This window comes from Corvus moneduloides, chromosome 6 (genome assembly GCF_009650955.1).
Source record: "Corvus moneduloides isolate bCorMon1 chromosome 6, bCorMon1.pri, whole genome shotgun sequence".
Lineage (NCBI taxonomy): Eukaryota > Metazoa > Chordata > Aves > Passeriformes > Corvidae > Corvus > Corvus moneduloides.
Genome location: NC_045481.1, coordinates 24,735,638 through 24,759,364, shown reverse-complemented (window position 1 = coordinate 24,759,364; position 23,727 = coordinate 24,735,638). Strand labels below are relative to the sequence as shown.

Here is a 23,727-nt window from a genome sequence, read left to right as displayed (position 1 = left end):
GTTTGGAAATTATGTAATGACTCCATATAGGCTGTAATGATATCCTGAAACCCTGTATTTAAACTAACCTGAATTACAATGAGAGATAAACAGAATATTTACCCATCCCTTATGAGCTGCTGCTGATATGTAAATTTATTCTTCTACTTTGCACAAATATACTTTTGAGCTACTGCTTAAACACTTCAAGGTCCTTAGCCAAACAGTTTTAATGATGCCTCCAGTATTATGAAAGTGTGACATTTGATGAATGCCTTGTATAGTTGTGATATCAGGGAAAGTGTAAACAAAAAATGCACATCAAGTCATCGTGCAACACCTAGATAATTTATAATTTTACTGTTTATATCCATCTTGACATTTTTTATCTGCCAAAGGCAGGTTTCATTTGGAATCTTAATCTGAGATTTATTTGGTGGATCTGGAAATCATAGCTAGAGTTCCCACAGGAAATGGTCCATCTACCAACAGATTAAATGGCAGTCCTGCAGTTGTTAAGGGAGCTCTGCATTTAACACACATGCATACTCATTCAGTCAGCACTGTGGAGAAAAATTAAAGTAGTAACCCAGGTTTAGGAACAATGTAGCTAAAAAGTCCCATATTTGCTGAATGACAAAGGGTTATATAGCAGCATTTCATTTTATTATTCGTGCTTGAATTTCTTGTTTGCTTTGTTGAGTCTGCTGACGAATACTAATAAATGCCTGCAACAATCCAGACGAGAGATGCCTGGCAACAAAGCTATGCGGTGGACCTCCCTGATCTTCTCCAGTTCACAACCTGACCTTTTGAAAAATTGGCTGGGCTAAGCTGCAGAATTTGGGTGTAATGGTTATTGTTAACTCCAGCTTTAGGATTTATTAATTTGTGTGATCAAGACTTACCTATACTTCAAAGTTTCAAAAGACCAAACACAATCATCCATCCATTAGAACTAACATTGTGTTTCAGTGAATCCCACTTAGTATCTGCCTGGAGATTCTGCTGTTTTGATGCATTCAGAATATAAAAATGCTTTTTCAAGTGTGAGACCAATCCAGTGAAAATCTGGTGTCTTCCCAGATACTAATATTTTAAAATAACAGTATGTTAATGAATTGCAAACGGAGAATGGAATGCCAAAGGAAATGTCTGATATTTACACATTAATAAATGCATCACGATTAACTGCAGTGAATACCAAAATAATGATTGGCCACATATTTTAAAGACTGAGCAGCATTTTTCTATTTTAAATATTCAACAGTTTGTGCACAATTGCTGTTTAGATGCAAAAGAGGAGCACAAAAGACTTAGTGAGAGAGATGGGCGAGGGAAACATCATTACTAAAATAATCAGAATCCTTAGAGAATTGTAAAAAATTGCTTTTGCCAGAATAACTCCAACTGTTCTTAACCTCCTTCTCAATTTATTTCTTTATGAAGGGTGTTGCCAGGGTTCCACACAAGTACAGGTGAATACTCTAAGTATTATTTTGAAGTATTCAAAATAACACAGATGTCCCCCAGCTTATATTGCTAAAACAAAATTCACTGTTCTCTTTAGATTCCTTTAAGGAATAAAAAAAAATGAACCATTAAACTTCTGAGTTTTGTCTGTATTTTAGCAGACAAAATATTTTCAAGCCTCTTCTTTTTTTTTCTATGTGTTATGGGATATAGAGCAAGCAAAAACATTAATGCGTAATATAGCTTTGGTTATTCTTATTGCATTTGCAGATAACTCTCTCAACAAAGTTGTAATAAGATTATGTTGTTCTCTTTGTTCAGTATTTTTGGACAACTTAAATGCTTAGCTGTAGCCAAAGAGCAAGTATTTGAATTGCATTGTTGTGTTCACCTGACTGACTTCTAAAGCAGTTTTGTTTCAAAGTTCTTTGCATTAGTATGATAATCAATATAATTTTAAAAAAGGTTATTTCATTTATTCTGCCTAATATTGAAATTACAGGAAGTTTGTTTATATTTTATATTGCATGTCTGTCTTCTAATATACAAATACTGTAACCTAACCTGTCATGTGAATTAAAATTATCATCATAAAGAAGTGTCAAAGGATACTATTTTAGTTATTTAAAATTAATCTTAATTTTTTGATTGTGTAAATGTTAGTTTGCTGTTCCTAAGTAAAAGTGGTATTTTTTTCTTAAAGTACAGTAGATATTAGTTTCTAAAACTTCTCCAACAGAAAAGAGAAGAATTTGACATCTCTGAGCAGGAGAAAAGAGCACGAAGGGCCATCAGTGAGGTAGCACAGGCTCCAAGATGCAGCGTGGATCCAGCGCCTCTGACTTCTGCAGTTTTTCCTTCTGTCATGGTGTCATAGTTTAGAGGTGGTATTCTCCAGTTTAGTCCTCTGACTAAAACCACGTGCAGCTCCCCCTCCCCCCTCCAACTAGAGCCACAAAGGTAAAGATCACAGGTTCAGAGAAAAGTAAATTACTGGGAACAGCAATGAGATAAGAAAACGAACAGCAACAGCAAAAATACTAACAACAGAGGGTATAGGAAAAGAAACAATTCAGGAGAAAAACACGCACCACACCACACCCAATAACAGACCATCCTTCCCCCCAGTAGTGGACAATACTGGATGGCTCTCTCCAACACATTTTCTGGACCAGAAGGCACTCCGTCTTCCCAGTGAGAGTCTTCATGACATGAGGTGATATAGAATAATGTCTGTGTCCTGGCCATCTCCCCTCCTGGCTACTACAAAAATTAACCCTGTCCTTGCTGGAACCAGGACATTTTCTACCTGAAAATTCAAATTTTTTGCCTTTGGGCCAGTTAGTGATGGTTTCCAAAATCCCCCGGCAATTGGGGTTTCCTATTCAAGCCCACTCAGGACTGCTAACACGGAAAGAACAGAGCCCTCTGAGAGACCAGGAAAGGTATTCAGCTGTCTAATTTCTTCTGTCTCCACAGCAGTTATCCCAAAAGCCCAATGATGCTCTTTTGGGTCCTTGAAATACCCTCTCCTGAGGTAATCTATGCCAAGGAGGCATGGGGCCTCTGGGCCAGTCACAAGGATGTGTGTTTGCCATTTGTTCCCAGTCAGGCTCACTTCAGCTTCTGGTACAGTCAGCTGTTGGGATGCCTGTCACCCAGAGATAGGATTAGATTCTGCTCCTACATATCTTGGTGGCATCAGAGTACATTGTATGCTGGTGTCAACAAAAGCCTTATACTCTTGTAGGTCTGGTGTGCCAGGTCATGGGATCCACCCAGTCCAGTAGATCCAATTGTCCCTTTCCTCCACGTGGCAGGGCCCCTCTAGTTCTGATCAAAGTACTTGTTGCTCACTTCTTGTAAATACAAACTTGAGGTCCCTTCAGGAGAATCAGAAGTAACATCAGCCTGTCTATTCTATCTGAGGACTTGCCCACCAGAACTGGAGTGGCATTTATCCTTGAAGAATTTCCTATGGTGGTTGTTCTTCCTCTCAACTCACATATATGTGCTGCTAGGGCAGAAGTGGGTTTTTCATCCTACTTCCTCTTGTCCTCTCCATGGTCATGCAGATAAAACCACAGGTAGCCTTGTGCTGTGTACCCTGTCTCTCAAGCAGCAGAAGTGCTTGCTCCCTGCAGCAGACTCTGGTCCATACTGGTGGGGCATGGAACGTTTCCTCTCTAGCTTACTCAAGTCTTGAATGTGGCCACAGTCTTGGACAGTCTTTCCACAGCCATGACACAAGTCAGTAGGGAGGAAAAGAGATGATCTTCAGGTTGGAGAGTCAGGTAGACACCTGAAGCACTGTTTGTTCTTGTTTTATTGACATCAATGCCAGTGAGTTGGCGTACGATGATGGCGCACTCTGTACAAACTTCTACCACTTGGATTGTGTACACTGGACCTCATCAGGATCTACAGGGAACTGCTCATTATTTGAATCCCTGTAGATCACCTCCAGCTCAGCTAATTCTCTCAGGTACTGGATACCTTTCTCCGTGGCATTCCACCTGCTTGGACATGCTACTAGATCATCCTTGAGAGAATACCTTTCCCTCACACTTGACAGGAGTTGCCTCCAGAGGCTGAGAGTTTCTGTCCTTTTCCCAATCCCCTTGCCAATGCCCACAACGCAGGGCAGGGATCCCAGCTGCTTGGTTTCACTACTATCTAGTTTCGTATCATGGGCCCTGATATCCCAGCATTGGAGCATCTAGGTCACATGGGGCTCACATGACTGGTAGCTGAAATCTTTTGCATATCTCGCAGCTCAGCCAGAGATAGGGATCAGGTGGTTATCTCTGGCCCTCCCTCTTCCTCCTGTTCTGCGGGCCCTGCTGCCTCTTCATCCCTCATTAAACAAACTGATTCGATCTTGAATTTCTTCTGTATAGGGGCTACTGCTACTGGAATGGGTTGTTCCCCTGGTTCAGCTGCAATTTGAGAGGCCACAGTGCCTGTAGGTCTGCTTTCCTGCTCCTCCCCTGGAAGGTGCTGTCTAGTATTGAACTGTGTCCAGTAACGAGTAGCCAGGCCCAGCACACTGCAATAAATTGTTCCTGTCTGGAGTTGCCACAGCATTCTCCTTGCAAATATTCTGTCACTTTAAACAGGGTCCTCTGTTTGTTCAGGGTTGAACTGCCAAACTATTGGAGCATAGAATTTTCCCCAAAACTGCCCCATTCTCTCCCACATTCTATGCCACTCCTGAGTATCCACCCTCAGGGCAGATCTCTGAATGACCTCCCTAGAAATCTCTGTCCTGACTCTAAACACGGTGTAGACTGCACTGAGGAGATATGGCAGACTTAGCAACCAGAACATGCTTTCCTTAACATCCAGCAGGAATTCTTAATTCTCAAAAGCTGTTTTAACAGGTCTGAAGGAGAAAAAGGAGGTGAAAAGCTGGGGAAAGTCATCCCCCCTGTTCTTCCCACAGACTGGGTTTGATTGTTAATGGACTCCCAGAGCTAGTGCCTGAGTAAGGATAGGAGAGCAATGCTGAATACACATCCCAAATTACCCTCATTGCCCTTTATCTTACCATGTCATGAACTGATACCCCATAGCACAGCAACAAAGCAATCCTGATTCCTCTCCGTGCTCTGAAAAAGATCATCATGAGGACCACATATGGGAACATATGCACAGTTATATATACACAGCCATTTGAACAGCCCCAGCAACATGGTGACCACTGGCTCTGGACCTAATACAACAAATCAAATTTGTTTCCAGCCCGCTCTGGGCAGATCTGTTGTATCTCAACCCTTCATGCCTCACACTGGGCACCAATTATGACTGTCTTGGTTTAGGAATGGTATTCTCCAATCAATTCTCCCATTAAAACCATGTGCCACTCCCTCTCCCCCCTCCAATTTGAGGCAGGAAAAGCAAAGATCATGGGTCGAGATAAGAGCAATTTACTGAGAACAGCAATGAGATAAGAAACTGAACAGTAACAGCAACAATACTGATGATAGAGGGTATAAGAAAAGAAATGATTCGCACAGAGACCACACCCCCAATCCCCAACCACCCCTTCCCCCGTAATAGGCAATACCAGACAGCTCCCTCTGACACATTTTCTGGGCCCTTCTTCCCTGGAAGAGCATCCCTTTCCCCTGCCCCTGGCAGTGATGTGAGTTGTTATAGAGTAACCACTGTGTCCTGGACATGCCCCTTCCTGTCTACTGCAAAAATTAACCCTGTCCTGGCTGGAACCAGCACACATGGCTTGCTCAATGACCTCAGTAAAGTTACTTCATTACTCTGTGCCTTAGTCACAACGGCTTTAAAATGACGATCACAGTACTTATGCATCTCCTAAAAAAATTGTGAGAGTTTCCATAAAAATGTTCTTTCCAAGGCTTATTTCAGTGAACATCCATCCTGTGTGTCTTAAAGTGAGAGGAGATACCCTATCTCAGAGATAAATCCAGGACCTTTATAAGTAAGAGTTACTTAAAGTAAATCGATAGTCCCCATTCTTCTGAGCTGACCCATGATGCTCTCTGCAGAGCCCATGGTCATGTATCATTGGGGCACTGAATGTACAATGCATCTAGGTGGTGATTTCCTCTTTGTTACTGCCAATGGTTTGGCAGGTAATACGTGGTACTTTGGCTGGGCAGAGCACAGAGAAATAAAAGGAATTAGTTTTGTATTACAAAACTACTCTGAGCTCAGTCTTTGCTTGTTATCAGGTTCCTGTGACTGCCATTCTTCCATGCTACAGAAGTGATTTAGTGAGATCTTAGAATCCTACTGAATAATCATCTTGAAATTTGCTCAGTTTTCTTTAAACATTAGAAAAAGTGCATCATGAAGGGACAACCATTTGCTCTTAGTTGCAGGTTACTTGTTCTCAGTATACTACACTGCACCGAAGGAACCTAAATAATTGCTAACATAAGTAAATCTGTAGCAAGTCCAAAGACAATAAAACTTCACTTTTTCGTGTTGTTTGTTTTGGAGAAAGCATATATTACAGACCTTGCATTTTTGCACTGACTTTTTGTAATTGTTTTCCAGAAACAGGGATTACTTTCTTTTTGAAAATTATGTACAGTACCTTTTCTTAGGATTAACTCTGAAAAATTATTTGTAGATCATGGGAAAGATAAAACAGTGAGGAAATGGGTCAAAAGTAATGAACACCTTTTGACATATGCATGTAAATCATGTTGTATATTGCATCTGTGTTAGCTCAAATATGAATGAAAAAGGAAAATACAGGCATTCTGATAATGCATAAGACCTAAACCAACTCTTGATCCTAATGCCAGACAATAGGATCAGGTTTCTTCCACCAGACTCATTTTCTTTCTTTGCATATTTATGCCTGTAAAAGCCTTTAATTTTTGTTCCCACTCATTTTCAGGATTTATGCCTTTTAATCATTCAGTAAAGGGTAAACTGTTGAGTAGTCTGAGTCTTTCACAGTCATTCTGTTTGGGAGAAGTTCTAGTAGTTAAATAGCTGAGTGAATGAATGTTTGTCTTTTGACAAAATGGTTGACTCATCATTTTCAGCTCAAAAAGGAAAATTCGGCCATAGTACTAATTTCATTTGCATATCTTGAGGAGTTATTGGCCATCAGGTTAAGTTTTTAATATTATTAATGTAGGAAAAAATTTTGATAATTTGAAAGTCAATAATAAAGAACAGCAATTAGTCTAGTGAAAATGAAGGTCAAGTTCTAAAGTAATGCTTTTACATGCATAGTTACTGCAGCAAGTGTGGTAGATGTGTGATTTGTAGTGCGGCAAGATCAAGTTTTTTTGCAGCCATAGGAAGTGTGTCCTATTATTCCAGGGGGAACAGGTTAGTTTGGTATAGGGCCAAGGTGGCTCTTTGCGTAGATAGTTTTGTTGGATAATGAATATTCCCTCTTGTTTGAAATTCCAAATTTTTGGTATTGTACAAACACAGAAAACCCCCGCAGACATTGAAGCTGTGTTGTTGTTTAGACTGGGAAGAAAAAATACATGGTTGCAGCCCAGACAGCCAACAGCATCCTGGGCTGCATTGGAAGAAATGTGGCAAGCAGGTTGAGGACAGTTATTGTACCTTTCCACTCTGCCCTTGTGAGACCCCATGTGAGGTACTGCATCCAGTCTGGGGGCCCCAGCACAAGAAAAGTGTGGGCCTGTTGCAGCAAATCCAGACTAGGCCAGGAAGATGATCAGAAGGCTGGTGGACCACTCCTGTGAGGACAGGCTGAGAGAGCTGGAGTTTTTCAACCTTGAGAAGAGAGGGCTCTGGGAAGACCTCAATGCAACCTTCCTGTACTTGAAGGGGGCTTATAAAGAAAAGAGGGAGAGCAACCTTTTGCACAGGCAGATAGTGATAGGACAAGGGGGAACAGTGCCAAGCTAAAAGAGGAGAGATTTAGGTTAGATATTAGGAAGAAATTCTTTACCCACAGAGTGGTGAGGCACTGAAACAGGTTGTGTAGAGAACTTAGGAATGGCCTGTCCTAGGAAGTATTCAAGGCCAGGCTGGATGGGGCCCTGGGCAATATGATATCACGGGTGGCCTCCCTGGCCATGGCAGGGAAGTTGTAACTAGGTGAGCTTTAGGGTCTCTTCCAACCCAAAACATTCTGTGATTCTATGATTAACAGGAGGAATTCTGGAGGCTTTTAGTGATTGATGTTGCACTTCCTCAAATACAGCACAATGTTTTGTTTTACATTTTTTCAAATGTTTTTAATCTGACAGTGTCACAGTGTCATAGCTACTGAATTTGCAGTCAGCTTTGCTCCTGCTCCTGGGGTGTATATGGCTCATTCTCTTCCTTTCTGCTTTTGTTTTTTTTCCTATTATGCCTCTTACTGCCATCCCTCTAGGGGTTCACTCATGCGGCTTTTGCAGACAGATGAGAACATACTATGTCTGTGCCACAGACCAGCTTAAAACAAATACTGGTAAGCTATAGGTAACAAGCTGTAAGTACTATTACACTTGAAGCTGATTTGGCACCCTTGGGGCTTCTAGTGTCCCCATACTCATCTGCAACCAGATCTGTAGCCAGTCCTGTATTTTGAGGTGCTATGCGCATGTTCCATTGGGTTTTGTTTGTGTTGCCTTACTCTTATTCTGTGGAGATTGCCTGCAAACCTCTGAGCTGATCAGTGCATTTTAGTAGGGTGCTGAAAGACTGTGGACAGGGGGAAGGGGGTGTCCACCCAACTTCTGCTGGATGATGGGACTGCTGAATATCTGAGTGGTATAATAAAGGAAGCTATTGCCTCTTTAGTCCTCCAGTTGAATCTGCACCTTCTGTGCATTTCTCACCGTTGGTACAGGATTCTCTAATGCTGTGCTTTCCCTGACTCTTGCTGTCTATCTCCCACTTCTTAGAAGAAGCTATGAGGAATAGTAGGTGCCTGCACAGTTTGATGTGTTCACTGTTTTTACTTGACTTTTTAACCACTCCCAGCTTAACAACATTGAATTCTGTTCTGCCTTTACTGTTTCAAGCCATGACAGCATTATCTTCCCTTTACGTCCCCCACAATCAATTCCCAGATTTAATTCTAGTGTCTTTATATTCCTTCTTCTTAACATTTGCTTTTCTTTCCCGCAATGTGAACAAGCTATTCATTCAAGATAAATACATACAGAAGATCAGCTGTTCAGCTTCTCCCTATAGTGAAATATTAATCTGGGCTACTGGACTTGTTCTATTTTATATGGAAAAAATGTTGTTTAGTATACTCAAGAACCAGAGTCTGAGGTGGTGATACTACTTAATGAAATCTACATAATTTTTTTCAAAGCCTGCAAGGCTGTTTTATCCTTTCTCTGATGTTCCCTGTGCAGCCTGATTATTGCAAATGCTACTTACTCCCCAGTGTGTGTCTGCAGCATTGGTAATTAGTGCACAATACGGTTTGCAGGAGGCATGAGGAAAAGCACTGAAGTGCATTGATTAAAATTGCCACTTCGTTTAGCAACAAGACAAGCTACCATGTACCAAGGCCTAAATTATTTCAAGTGGGGGTCATGGGCTATATGAAGAATAAAGTGGTTTTAAAAATAAAATTAATCATATGTCCATTGATCTGGCAGTGTTCAAAATGTCTTCCCCAAAGCATTCTACTGACAAATTTCCCATGTTGGTCAAAAAAAACCATTACAGCTTTATTAAATGAGTAAAAATCTCTCACCTTAATGCACTTAGGGCATAGTGCTTTCAGTTTTGAGTGGAAGAGGCTGCCATTATCTTCTCTCTTACAAAGCCAGTGGAGAAAAAACAGATCCTCTGTGTTTCACCTAATGTTTCCAAGAACGCCACTTACAGCCTTCCTGTGGTGCTACTTAGTCCTACCCATGTGCTTAAGGGAATTGAATCTGGATGAAAAGGTGTGCTGCAAATGTATGTTGTCTAAAGAAGCAGAATTAGCTTTAATAAATGCCAGCACAGTTCTAGTACTAGTCTAAATTCTCTTTTTTCTTTAGCTGCAGTAATTTACAGTTCAAAACACATATCCTGACATGGCCTCAGGGTTTAGCAGAAGTGTAGCTGCTAATGCAGTTATTTACCTCATCATGCAGTCATGTTCACTTCTAGTTTTAAAAATAAACATCTGCCTGCTGAACTGACCTGTGATCTAGAGACCCTAGCTTCTTGTTGGGAGCTCATATTCAGAATGTTATAGAAAGCCTGCCGATGTTCATCTGACCCTCTTACTCCCTGCTGCTCTTCTTAGGCATTGGTGATACTGTTGGGGTGACCTGGAAAGTCTTGCATGTGACTGTACGGATCTGGGTGTGATGATCGAGGGCATGGGAACCCAAGGGGTGTTTGCCTTGATCCTCCTTCTAAGAGGGAGGGGCATGGAGGAGGATTGAGTGAAGTAGATGAGGCCTTCTTCAGAGAACAGGAAGAACTCTCATGTTCAAAGGTGCTGGTTCTCATGGGGGACTACAATGATGTTAACGATCTGCAGGAAGGACAGCAGCAGGGCACAAGGGATCTAGGAAGTTGCTGGAGTCTACTGATGACAACTTCATGGTACAAATGATTGAGGTGCCAGCAAGGTGATCTCCAGTGATCTCCAGTGGTCTCTGCCAACTGCAGTGACTCTTCTGTGGTCTCTTCTTAAAGCCCTGGAGTGAAAGGAGCAAATTAACAAAACAGGATCTGTGAAAAGAAGAAAAACATACTCTCACGCTAAGGGAATAGAAGCAGCCTAAAATGTCATCTAAACTTTTTAGCACTCTGGAGTGAGATTTTTCTTCTCCAAATTTGATAGGGCCAAAGTAGAATACTGTTGTGCTAAACAAGGAACAAAAGTTCCTGGCAATACCATCACTGGTTATTTCAACAAATATACATTGTGCTTGAATTCTTTCACAGAATGTGACACACTTTCTATATAGACAGACAACTATATAGACAGTTTCTTATTATTTTTGAGGATGTTGTAGGATGGATCAAAGAATATATGCCCTATATTTTATCCAAAATATTTGGAAATACTGAGGCACTTCACATATATATGGCTTATAGATTAAGTGGATGCCCTAGAGAGGAAGAGGAGGAAAAGTTGTTACGGCAAGTGAAGCGCTGCACTTCCCCTGCAGCGTGTGACAGCATAATTTGCAAGTACATTTATACAGACACTGCATCTGATATAGGAGAAGTAAACAGGACACTTCATAGGAAGTTCTTTGTAATATAAATCAAATGGGAAACATAACTCACTGTGAAATGCTTTTCAAGTATGGAAATTCAGACTAGGTTAGTTTTCAGATAGTACTAACTGGAGAGGATTCCAAATTTTGCCCTAATGTGTTGTCACTCCCAAACTGAGTCAGGTTCTTAGAGTATACTTGGTTATTTTTTTAAATATATGTTTCTTTAGAGATCCTTGCTTCTTACTGTAAGGAGGAGTAAGAGATCAAATCCAGTTTTTAGATGTAGCAGCACTTCAGAGGAAATCTCTGCTCAAAAATCTGCAGGATTTCAAGCCAGTGGAAACAGTGTGCATTTGTTCAAAGAATCCAGGTGACTGTGGCCTTGTGTTCAATTTCTGCACTAGCTGTGAAATGATGTGAAGAACATACTTCAATCAAGTATTTGTCAATACTTATTGACAAATATTTTATGGTAATGGTCCCCACATGCTCAAAAACAATGATTCTGATACTCTGTTGACTGTTGTTTCTCTAATACAAAGATCAGTGATTATAGTTTGCAGGAATAGTTAGAGTGGATTCAAATAAGTTTGTGCTGAAGTGGATGCAGAGAATACAGGCGAGCAGTGGCTACCAATAACTTTTTCCTGGAGGTGGTAGCACGTAGCTTCGTATCGGAAGTTGTTAAACTGACTTCAGCCAATTCCCACGTCATCTGTTGGAGCCCTTGGGCTGCTTCCTGTGGCATTGGCTGTGTCTTTCCTCATTTAAGGCAAGAGGAATCTATTGCAACACACTTTAGAGACAGTTTTCAGTATTTTTTGGGAAACTGCTTGTATGTTTACATGCAGGATAATACCTAGATACTGATTTATTTGTATTTTTGGTCTATTTCTACTTGATTTCAACTATATAGACAGTTTCTTATTATTTTTGAGGATGTTGTAAGATGGATCAAAGAATATATGCCCTATATTTTAACCAAAATATTTGGAAATACTAACTTTATTAAATAAGCAAAGGCTCCAGTGTTTGTTCTCTACTAATCTAAATGAAAGAATGAAGAATATATGCACCTTTTTTCCATTTCCAGTGTTTTTAGGCTGCTTCCTTCTCATTTTTTAATATAATTCTATAATTAAAACTTACTTGTTCTTACTTTATGAAAGAGCATTTGTGGTATGTGGATCTTTCTTTCATTTAAATGCCTTGATATCAGAAATATGTCCTAAAAATATCTAGTAGCCAAGCTTAAGAGAGCTATCTACCACACTCAACATTTTAATCAGATAATTTTTCCCTTTGGCACAATTTCTGCTTTCCATTCTTCAAGTTCTTTAGTTGTATGAGCCTGTACCTCACACTCTCCAGGAATAAATAATGGTGCTTTAAATTTGTTGTTGCTAATTACAGCTTGATGATACTCCTTTTGTAGCCAAAATGGACTTGAAAGAGACCTCATTATAAGAGTCTAGTTATAACCTGAAAATTTCCCTCTGTAGAGCAGAAATTCATCCTACCTCACTATAGTACAGATGAATTTTGTAAGAAGTAAATAATTTTCTACAGTCAGCATTATTTTAATCAGTCATTTAAGGGGGAAGGGGAATTAGGAAATGATGATGAATTTTTCATGTTTCCCTGAGAAAAATCCAGTAAATGGTTTGTAATTCTTATATCCATGCTGTAGGTAACACAGGTCTCACTCCTTAGTGAAGGGATGAAGAAATTGTGAATCTGAAACTAAATTGCTTGTTCCTGTCTACTACAATATTAAATGCTTATAACAAGCCATTTTCAAATGAGAAATCTCAAGTTTGTGCTTCATTTGCCAAATGAGAAAATGTGTTTGCTTCTCTTCCCGATTAGAAATACACATCTTGGATCACAAAAAAGAAGACTTTGGTGTTGAACTTCAGTTTTATAAGAATTCTCAAAAACCCACAGAAGTTTTTATCCAGGCAGAAACTGAAGCACTGAAACTTTCAGATTTGCAAGTAACCAGTCAAAGAGGAGCCCTAAGTGACTTTAATTCTGGTTCTGAAGAATCAAGGTAAATCCAAGAAATATCCCTATATATAGTTTTTCTAGATTCAAATTATTGACAGTATACATATGGATTTTTGAATAAATATAAGGAAGTTTGCTTCCCACATGAGAATTAGTAAGTCAGCTTTGTACTTAGACTCACCATATCTGCCGTTCTTCCCTTGTGGAATGCAGCATTTCACCTATGTATTCTCTAGCACTGATAGAAAATGTGATCATTGCAATGGTTTATATCACACCTTGTGAGTATTTCAATGATTGTGAACTCTACAGAGAATTTTGAAAGTGCGTGCTGAACAGAGTTAAAAGAGATCTTGAAAGTCTAGTAGTATCTGTGGCTTTGCACAACAAGCACCTGAAATGTGATGAGTGAGTAGGAAGCAGGAATAAAGCAGGGTGAAGTCCAGATGAAGTTGGAAGAGTGAAGATGAGGAACTGTAATACCTTGTAGCAGTCTGTGACAGGAATCTGAAGACAGGCTAATATGGTTGAAAAGTTTAATACAGACTCTCAAGATTTTATTGTGTCATTAATTTTGGTAATTTCTTGTCATTAATGTTTGTACTCTGCAATGGCCCTCTAGAGCAGTCTTAAGAAATACATACTCTGATTCTATACATGACACAATGTACAAAGGTATAACTAGCTGACTAGTTATACCTTTGACTTGTCAAGTAGTTAGGGAACATGCTACCAGTTTTGAGTGACTTAGGCATTCTGAAGATGAAGTTTTAACTGAGAGTGTCAGAGTTGTTTTTGCAAATGGGATCAAGGCTGCAAAGCCCTATTATATACTTTTGAAAAATACTCTAATTCCTCACCTGTCTCGCAGATTCTACACCTGGTTTTGTTATCTTTATTATGATCTAACAGTGAATTTTTGGGCCAAACCCAATCCTTAACACTTCATCATTTTCCTTGTTGCCTTTCTGCATTAGTGACTGAGATAATGCCATTAAGGGCAATGCATCCTGCTCTAAAAGCCAAGTATAATCCAGAGTGCATAGGTACAGCCCAGTACACAGTCAGCCAAAAATTGTTCCTCTTACCTTTCACCAGTGCCACTCCCACTGACAATCAGATTGGTCTTGAACACTGAGATTAACCTCCCACAGCAGTCAGCATGTTGAACCATCTCATCTACAAGTATATTACCTGTAGGATCCTAAAGCTATATGCTGAAACCTGTCTTTGCCCAAGTAGATTGTAATTAGAACATATGATAAAATTTCTTGATGTAGAAAAACCCAGGAAATGTTGAGTAGGTGGTGATTTGCATTGTAGGTAATGGTCTTGCTGTACTGTCAATGTGATTTGTCATTTTTAATTTTAAGGAGAAAGGAAGAAAACATTTGAGGGGTTGAAAGATGATCATAGAGTGGCTTGGGTTGGAAGGGACCTTAAAGATCATCTAGTTCCAGCCCCTCTCCCAGGATCAGAGACACACCTTCTGCTAGACCAGGCCCATCCAACACTTGAACACTTCCAGGAGTGGAGCATCCACAACTCTCAACAACTTGTTCCAGTGTCTGACTACTCTCTGAGTAAAGAATTTCTTCCTAATATCTAATCTAAACTTACCCTCTTTCAGTTTAAGATGATGATGAGTTATATTCAAACTTGTTAATGGGAGCATCTCTTGAAGATGGAAAACGCACAAGAAACGTTTGAGTTTTGTCATATCTGGGCAAGAGTACCTAGATGCATCTATCACTTGCAGCCTGAAGCAATATTAAGTGAAATGTGCTAGACACAGCAAAGCTTAAATAGGAACTGGAGGATCTTGGAAGGGAAGACAAGCAGTTTAAGCTCTCTTTCTCCCATATGTAGTGTAATAACATTTAGTAGTGCTTTCTTGATTTTAATCTCCATGCTGTGTTTAATGGGCTTTAGGTTGCACAGTTTGGCTGCAGAATACAGATCTTAACTTCCTTCTTAAAGAAACACAGAGGAAATAAATCCAATGGAAACAGGTGAAAAAGAGGTGGCTGAGTATAGACAGCTGTCTACCTAAGAGAATGACTCTTTGGAGCAATAGCTTTCTTTTTCTTTCTAGAATGTGAATTACACATAAAGTAATGTCTACAGTGAAAACAGGAGTTCAGAACATACAGCTTTTCTGTGGTTACTCCTTATGACATAATAGCTATGAAGCCTCTAACCAGAAAATGCTTAAGGAAATCAAATGTTAAAAATATTTGCTAGTTCCCCTTCTAATCCATATATTTACTGATTTTGCTGCCATGTTACAAGTGAGATCTGAGTGATCTGTGAGTATCAATGGATATCCAAGGAGTTTTATGAAAGTCTTACTTTGAGACAGAATTTTTCTGGCCATTGAATCTTGTCTTATTTTTCCTTGTCTATGGCTCATAAGTTATTTTAAAACTCCAAGTGGGATGCAGTATGGAATTCCTGTTGTCAGTTATAATATTTAGAATCATACCACCATTTTACAGATTTCTTCAAGATGAACTTCTAGGTTTTTTTATGGATATTCTTATATCACATCCTATGGAATCATCCTACAAAAAAATTTGGTTTGCTTTAACCTGAGCATCACTTTGATCCCCAAATGTTTTCTTACTTTGTTGCTCTGTGTTAAGCAATGGTTTTTAATATTTGCTTTCCTTAAGCATTTGCTGTTTATAGGCTTCATAGCCAGTTTATATTCATCTGGTTTTTGCCTTAGTAGTGTAGAATATTTATTTACTATTCCAGATTTACAGCTTCTTTTCAGAATTACAACTTTAAGAAGTGGTAGAAGGGCATCCATTTTTCTGGCTATTTAATACATTTGCAGTGGTTAACAAATTTGTTAGCAAGTTTTGATAATTTATTTCTGTGCATTTTGTTTCAGAGGGGTGGAATAACAACTGTTTTTTTTAATTATTTTTCTTTTTTTTCCCCCCCCCCCCCCTTCCTAAATACAGCACTATAGAAGGAAAGGGTAACAGGACACTCCCTGAATTTATACCCTCATGGAATGGTGCTGAAGATTTAGGTGGGAAAACAGAAACTGCATTCCTTTTAAAAGAATTGGACACTCTGAGGGCCAAAAATAAAAAGGTACAATTGAGATATTCAGATCACAGTATTTGCTTTTTTATAATTCCCTTGCAAAACATTCATTTTAAACTGTGCCTGATTTAGTTTTGTTATTTATTTTAGTGCACCAATCACTAGCTTCCTGTCATTTTGGATTCTTAGTATCTGCTTAACAACTATTTCTCTGGAATTAAAATAAAACCCCTCCAAGCTACCCTCTGATTTTTTAAATCAATGACATAGATTCTTACACCCTGGATGAAAACCAGTAAAGACCAAAGACTAGACCAGGATTTCATGAACAGCATCTAGAGCTCATTGTTCTGATGCTTCTGTACATGTGGCCTAGATAATTAATGTGCCCTGATAGCTCTGCTTTATTGAAGGGGAGAAAATTCCATTCTCTTTGAACACTGCATTTCTTCTAATGTTAGCTATGGTTGCATATGCCTAAACAACCTAACAGTCTCTAGTCTTTCCATGAAGTGTCATTGAATATTCAAGCTCAGATATCTGTCCAAGAAAAGATTTAGTGAATACCCATTTAAAAGAAAGGCCTGAAGATGTGAAATATCAATCTATCTGTTGAAGAACACGAAAAATGCATTTACACCAGTCTTTTCCAACTGTGATGTCAGTATCTTGGTAGGAAACAGGCTATTCATGCAGACACCACCTGCATTATATTACATGCAATTCTAAACTTCCTTAGCAAGAAGGACTACAGCTGGCGATACCTGAGGAAGAGAATCCCAAATAAAAACAGTGGCATGTGCATTGCTACTTGTCTCACAGAGCAAGATAGGCCAGATGTTAAAAAATATATTAGTAACATTTGTTCTTTAAACAAATAAATACAATAATTTGAACTTCTGCTGTAATGCTTAGTGTTTGTATTTTGGGGGTAAGAAATTGTTATTTACAATTTTATTGTGGTTGAAATAACTGGTTGACAGTTTCAGCCAGATAAGAATCTTACTGTCCGTTTGTTCAATTCAGCTTCAAGATAAGCTGGCTGAAAAGGACAAGGAGCTGAAGACAATGAAACTGGACTTAGAATTGCAAGACAGAGCTACAGAAGCTAAGATTGCAGAAAAGATTGCAGGTACAGTAGGCAAGCATTTAACAGATGGCTGTATGGCTCATACAGTACCCGTGGTTGCTATATGACGTGGCCTAGTGAATGTTAGCTTTATTTGCTAAAGGAGGGAAGATCTGACTTTTTTTTTTTATGTGTGGTTGTTTAGAGTTGCTTAGAAAATAGATGGCTTTAACATCCTGGTACTGGTATTAGTAGGAGCTTTACCTGTATTCATACTGATTTGGGCATTAAATGCATTGTTAACACCATGTCAATCCAATCACAAAAAGGTTGTTTGTTTTGTTGGAAGGTCCTGAACAAACAAGGGGAAATAATGATTACCAGTGCCTCTACCTTTCAACCAGCAGTTCAAATAGCACTTATTGTTTTAGCTGGTTCAGAGCAATACTACCCCCTCCCCGTGTTTGGAGATAGTCTCACATTCACCTCGACTAGAGACCCGCAATGTTCTTGAAAAATCTGCTCTTTTGGTAGTTAAAATGAATTTTTGTTGGATGTTGGCGTATATCCAGTGAATGAAGTGTGTATGAATTCTCAGAAGGAAAGGTTTTTAAGTTTATAGCTGAAAGTGAATGTGTGCTTATATTTGTTATTAGTTGTTCTTTAGATAGACATACAAGCATGGAGACAGTTTGTATGCTGTGCTTGTGGAAACTGCTAATGTAATGAAGCTGAGCATTCTTATTATTGAAAAGTGACTGTGTATACAGTGTAGCCACTAGATGAAAAATAAGGTTTTCATGGAGATGTTTAAAAAATTTAATGGGAGTGCTTTTATAAATTCATTGTAGCATTTGTTCAGAAAGAGAGTGTAAGCTTGGTAAAATTGTTTCCTCATAGATCACACACGCTTCATAGAGTATTAATAGTGCTAATAGCTGTCCCCAAAATACTTGTATTTTGTAAGGGAGGAATAATTGTCTCCAGGAAAATGGAGCAGATAATAAACTCTCTAGCTGAAAAACAGATGGCTGACTTTCCACTTAATATCAAACTCCTGAGAATACAGTATACTGTGAATATTATAGATGGAAAAGAGAGTTCCTAGGTTTTCTGTAGTGGGGGAAGGGAAAGGCAAATCTAATCAACATATTAAGAAAAAAATGAAATACAGGCATAATTTTATTCTTATTTAAGTTCACATATCTGCTTGCTTTATTTTCAGAAGAAAAAAAAAGCTGCACTATGTGTTGTTGTTATATCCACCAGCCAAAAGCTAATGCAACTTGTTTGGGTTGAATATGAAGTTTTGTGATTGTTCCTGGATATTTGCCCAGTGTTTTACCTCTGTACTTGGTTCTCTTTGATATAGGTGTTCATTGCTCATTAAAACCTGGAAAGAAAGGTGTGTCAGGGGTAGTTTCATTTTTATGCATACAGTTGAAATACTTGTTAGGAAATTGTTGTTTCTCTACACTACTGCTTAAACTTTCTAATGATGTCCTCAGCATATTTTTCTCTTCGAAACAGAATGGCATGAATATGGATATATTAATTTAACATGCTTATTTTGTTTTAAAAGCAAGAACAAACCAAATTTTAAAGAGAGCTACAGAGTGTAATAACAATGACCTTTAAAAAATAACCTTTTTTTTCTCCTTTTATGAGTACAGGAAGTATAAAATCCTTTAAATGCTGAAGAGAGAGGGCAAGAGGCTCCTTACTACTTAAAACTGTTTGCTAAAAGGAAGCATCGTTAATATTTCACAGTTTTTTTGTTTCCTGTCTTACAGTTCTAAGAATGTTACCAAGTTTGGATAAATGGTTTGAAATCTGGAATTATGTGAACCAAACTGGATTTGTGGAAGCCTATGTGTGCCTCTCTCATAAAAGCCTTGGGGAGAGTTCTAATGGACAAGCAGAACCTAATAAAGGGCAGACAGTGTGCTTAAGGAAAACCTTATCCCCCTGCGTTAAGTTCTTTGAGGAAGGGAGAACACATGCTGCTGTGATTTCATGTTACTAGTTAATGTTTAATTACTGCAGTGTATAACACATGGTAGAGTGAAGCTTGTAAATATGGGTGTTTGCATTTTTATTATTACTTAGTACTGACTTTATGATAAGTAAGTGACTCCACAAAATTATATTGTAAAGAACATAAGAAAGGTACACCATAAAAGTGTTATCTACTTTGAGGAATATTAGAATTCTGTTTTAAAAGGTAACCCTCTAATTGATAGGCTTTACCTAAACAAGTCCCATGGAAAGAATGGGAAAGTGAAGACAAAGGGCGTTTTGAAATGGAGTTATAACCGTCTACAGAAACAAATAATCCAAAGATTTTCAGTTTATTATTTTTACATTGTTCAAAGGAAAAAGTGAGGAAAAAAGTGTAAATTTGTGAAATCCTTCATGAGAAAAGAAGAAAAAGTAGAATTAAGGCAGAAGATACACATGATGGAAGAAAAATGTAATACTGTGTGCAGTAAATAACTTTTCAGAACACGTTTATTTTTGAATTTTGCTAGCCTTGAAAATGGATTTTAAAACTTCTTTGGGTCCCTATCTCTATGTCAGCTAGTTATGGCTAAAGAAAATTAGGGAATTTGAAGTTTTGGTTTCAGACTTTTAAGCATTAAAGACTATTGTTTCTGGTGGTCACAGTTGCTACAGATTCCTGCAGTTTATTCATTATTCTTCTGTTGGATTTTGTGTCATTCTAACCCAATGTCATGAAAGTACTGTAAGTTTCACTCCCTGTCATGAAGAAGAACAGAGATGGAGGCAACATCAGGAAAACCAAGGGAAGAGCACATCATGAAAGAACAGACACCAGGATAGTGTAAGGACAAAGGGAACACCACGTGTGAAGTGGGTATGAAGAACAGACAAATCTTGAAATTTGGGTGTGCAGAACTTTGATATGTTGAACAGAAAAGGGAGTGGGTGCCACCTGTGGGAGTGGAAAAAGGAAGGAGCATACATCTTTCTGAGGACAGACTGGAAAATAAAGATGGAGGCATTGCAAAGGAGTAAGTCTTCAAAACAACTAGCTGAGAGAACAATTCTCACTTTGGATGGATGTAATAAGTGACTTCGTTTTTTCCTAATGGAAGAATTAAACAGAGGATATATAGGAGCTTTTCAAGGAAGGAGCTGGTTGAGTGTAAGAGAGAGTTACAGAGCATAGTGGTAACTTCTCTAGACTGGAAAAAATATCAAAGCCCTATTCTTCTCACAGTTCCATTACTGCAGCAAGATATACCATAGTTGGCATCAGAACCTCAGCTCCTGGAATATTTTTGTTGCTATCGCAATATATACTGAGACTAAGAATAATTCTGAACAAAAATATAATAAAAATATTTATCCTTAAATCTTTCTGTAGCAATGGCAATTCTGTGAGTTGGGGTTTTTTTTGTGCCAGTATCTAATAATAATGTTGCCAAAATTTAATACTTTTTTAAATCAACATCAGCTCAGCAGGATTGAGTCCAGCCCTGTTATGGGTTTCACGCCTTTTTTGATGCCTGAGAACTGTATTAGCGTTCTGTAGATGCTCTCTGAAAGACTAAGGTAATGATAGGAAATAACAGTGTGGAAAAAGGAAAGCAGTACTTCTAATATGGTGGTATACATTATACAACTTTCAGTCTCCTGGAAACTATGGCAGTATACCTACAATGAAGTCCCTATTTCAGGTCTGTTTTTATGAAAATGTTGTGAGTATACATTTGCGGTATTTTGGAATTCTTGAATATGGTGTGGAAATATTCATGAACATTATTTGAAGTTTTCTAAATTAACTTGAAAAATAATTACTGAGTATGCATAAGCAATAGATTTAATAGCAAAAGTGAAACAAATATCCAAGTGGCTATTAGCTTAATTTGATTTAATATCCATAAAGTAAGAGGAAATAAGTAATCTTGCTAGTAATAAACTTTGGGTGGCAATAACTTTCAGCACAGAAGAAAAGTATTTTCCATTTCTTAAAAGCTCACTTTAGAGTCCCTTTTTAGATGTTATTTTTCTTTCCTGCATGTCATCCATTAAAGATTAGCTGTGGAAGGTTGGAGCATGGAGAGATTATGAATGACAGAACAACTCCTGCAGAATAATAATCAGTTTTTGGTATTTAATGCTGTTTGACTTTTGCAGACACATTTCTTATTAACCTTTGGTACAAACAGAAATCCAGGTTCCTGATATCTCATGGAGAAGATGAATTCAAGATCCTCTTCCAATTAAACTGAAATAAGGCCAATATTGGGCTTTAGCCAAAAGAACTCAGAAGTTCCCAACTCTCGTGTTTATAAACTTAAATATGAATGATATTTTTCAGTTTGAGGAGGTAATGCATATACTTCCCTAAACCAGTTTTCTGTGCATAATTTATTTATATATTTAGTCTATACAGTTCTTAGGGGGTTTGTCCTACTAAATGCTTCATTATGAAATACTATTTCCTGAATGTATTTTCAAAATATTTCCTGATAAATAACACAATTTCGAAAATAGCTGTAGGATTTGAATCCTCTGTATGGGAAGATAGACAATCCATCTAAAAAACAGGAAAAACCCCAAGGTGGGGGCACCGTGACTGAGAAATTCTTGGCTTAATTTTTAACAGCTTAATTTGAAACAATGTGATTTTACCTTCAAATTGTCAGAATTGTTGATTGTCAAAAAGTTGTGTACAGCTCTTTGAAGTACAATATATGACGAGTTGGCATAGATTAAAATGTCAATTACTAAGCTATTGGTTGGTGGAGATTTTATGTAAAAAGCAGGCCAGTTTCTTCTGCATTTTTTATGACTAGTCTGGCCCTTCTTTCTTCCACACAAGTGCTAGATGAGCATAAAGAATTGGGTTTTATTCAAGAATAAAAAGGTCTGCAAATAATCTACTTCTTGAGGCATTACAGAACTTTAACACAACAAATTATAACTTGCAAGCTTTAATGCAATGTTTATATTTTCCCCCTAAAAGTAAATATTCAGGCATCAGTAATTATTCACTGAAAAAAAAAGTTTAACAGCATTATGGTTTGAATTTTGAAGTCAGCTGTGTTTAGTGTATTAGAAGCAGAGGCTTAAGTATTGTACAGGGATTGGCTTTCACAAGAACTGCCTTGGGGTCTGTGTATAATACTCTCTCCTATTCTTTCCCACTTTATTTTTTTTTTAATTGAATTGCGATCTGAGTACACAAAGAAAACCCTGTGCAGAGCTGCCACTAAGCAACTTTAGCCTTTTATTAAGAACACTCTGTTTATAGCATTGGAAATGTAGAAGCAGATGAATGCTATGCACTAAATACATACAACAAACACAAAGCAATAAAGAAGTCAGTGTGTTCTATCAGTGTTTGTCCAGACTGCTTTATCTATAAAGTCATATTTAGGTATAAATTACTTTTAGTCTATAACTCCTGGTACAGACTGGTGAAAACTCTTAAATAGTTTTCCTATGATCTTCTTATCACTATTTTACTTTTATTTTTCAGTTATACGTCATAACTGAAAGTAAATGAATGGTGACTTTCAAAAAAGAGCTGGGAACTTAAGTTGTCTATTTTGTAATAGAACATGTCAGCACTATTTTTAAGTTGACAGTCAGCCCTGGAGCTCCTGATAGTTTGCCATTAACCTGAATAAGAACTTTGTAAGGGCTTTAGAATTTGAACATTTCTAGGGATTATCTGCATTTTGTAACATGTATAAGCAGAGACCAATTAATGACACATTTTAAAGGCTTTTGTAGCAATGCAGGGATTTTTTTTTTTAATTTGGCTATGATAAGATTGACTTATTTAAGAGTTGTGAGCACAGTCATTAAATTTAGTAGAAGGAAATCTCAGAGGATTTTGATTTCTGTTTTGAGTAGATAACAAATACGTACATGTTTGTATTTCTGTAAGGAGAACAAGCATATATCCATATGGTTAAATAAAATTTAATAATAGTTGCCCATCTGGAAATGGCAAAGATAGTTTCCAAGTTCTCTTCTGATCGGACAGATGGAGACCCAGCAATTCCTCCCAGGAATGGGAGGACTGATGAAAATGAAAAGGCAGGTAGTCATTGCACCTCTTTTCCCAGTATACTTCTCTAATTCCTCACATTCACATAGCTGCTACCCAGAAGTACGAAGTGAAAGCAAAACAAAAATCCCTGAAAAGTTTCAGTTAAACCTCTCTTGCAGGATAAATTTCATCTGACAGTTTTTTCATAGAAGCAACTGAGCAGAATAAACAAGCAGCTCATTATGAGAATCTTGAATTCCAAGAATGACTGGGCCAAGCAAGTTCTTTCCTGCTTCTACTTTTCCATCAGAATATACGTATCCAAAGGACAGAAAACAGAAAATATTCTTTGTTTCATTTTTCCCATGATTTCAACATTCACTCCTATCTTAGGTCTGTATACCTTCATGAAACAGCAGTCAAATCATGCATTGAAATTTTTTTTGTCA

General features: G+C 38.0%; 1 protein-coding gene across 5 annotated transcripts in view; it reads left to right on the top strand.

The window, feature by feature from the left end:
* MIPOL1 (mirror-image polydactyly 1) overlaps positions 1-23,727 on the top strand; it is a 189,875-nt gene that overhangs the window by 35,995 nt on the left and 130,153 nt on the right. For all 5 annotated transcript variants that reach the window (XM_032112210.1, XM_032112213.1, XM_032112211.1 and 2 more), the window contains 3 exons: positions 12,978-13,161; positions 16,091-16,226; positions 17,205-17,310. In XM_032112210.1, the coding sequence (XP_031968101.1) occupies positions 12,978-13,161; positions 16,091-16,226; positions 17,205-17,310 (426 nt within the window). The remainder of the gene's footprint in view (positions 1-12,977; positions 13,162-16,090; positions 16,227-17,204; positions 17,311-23,727) is intronic.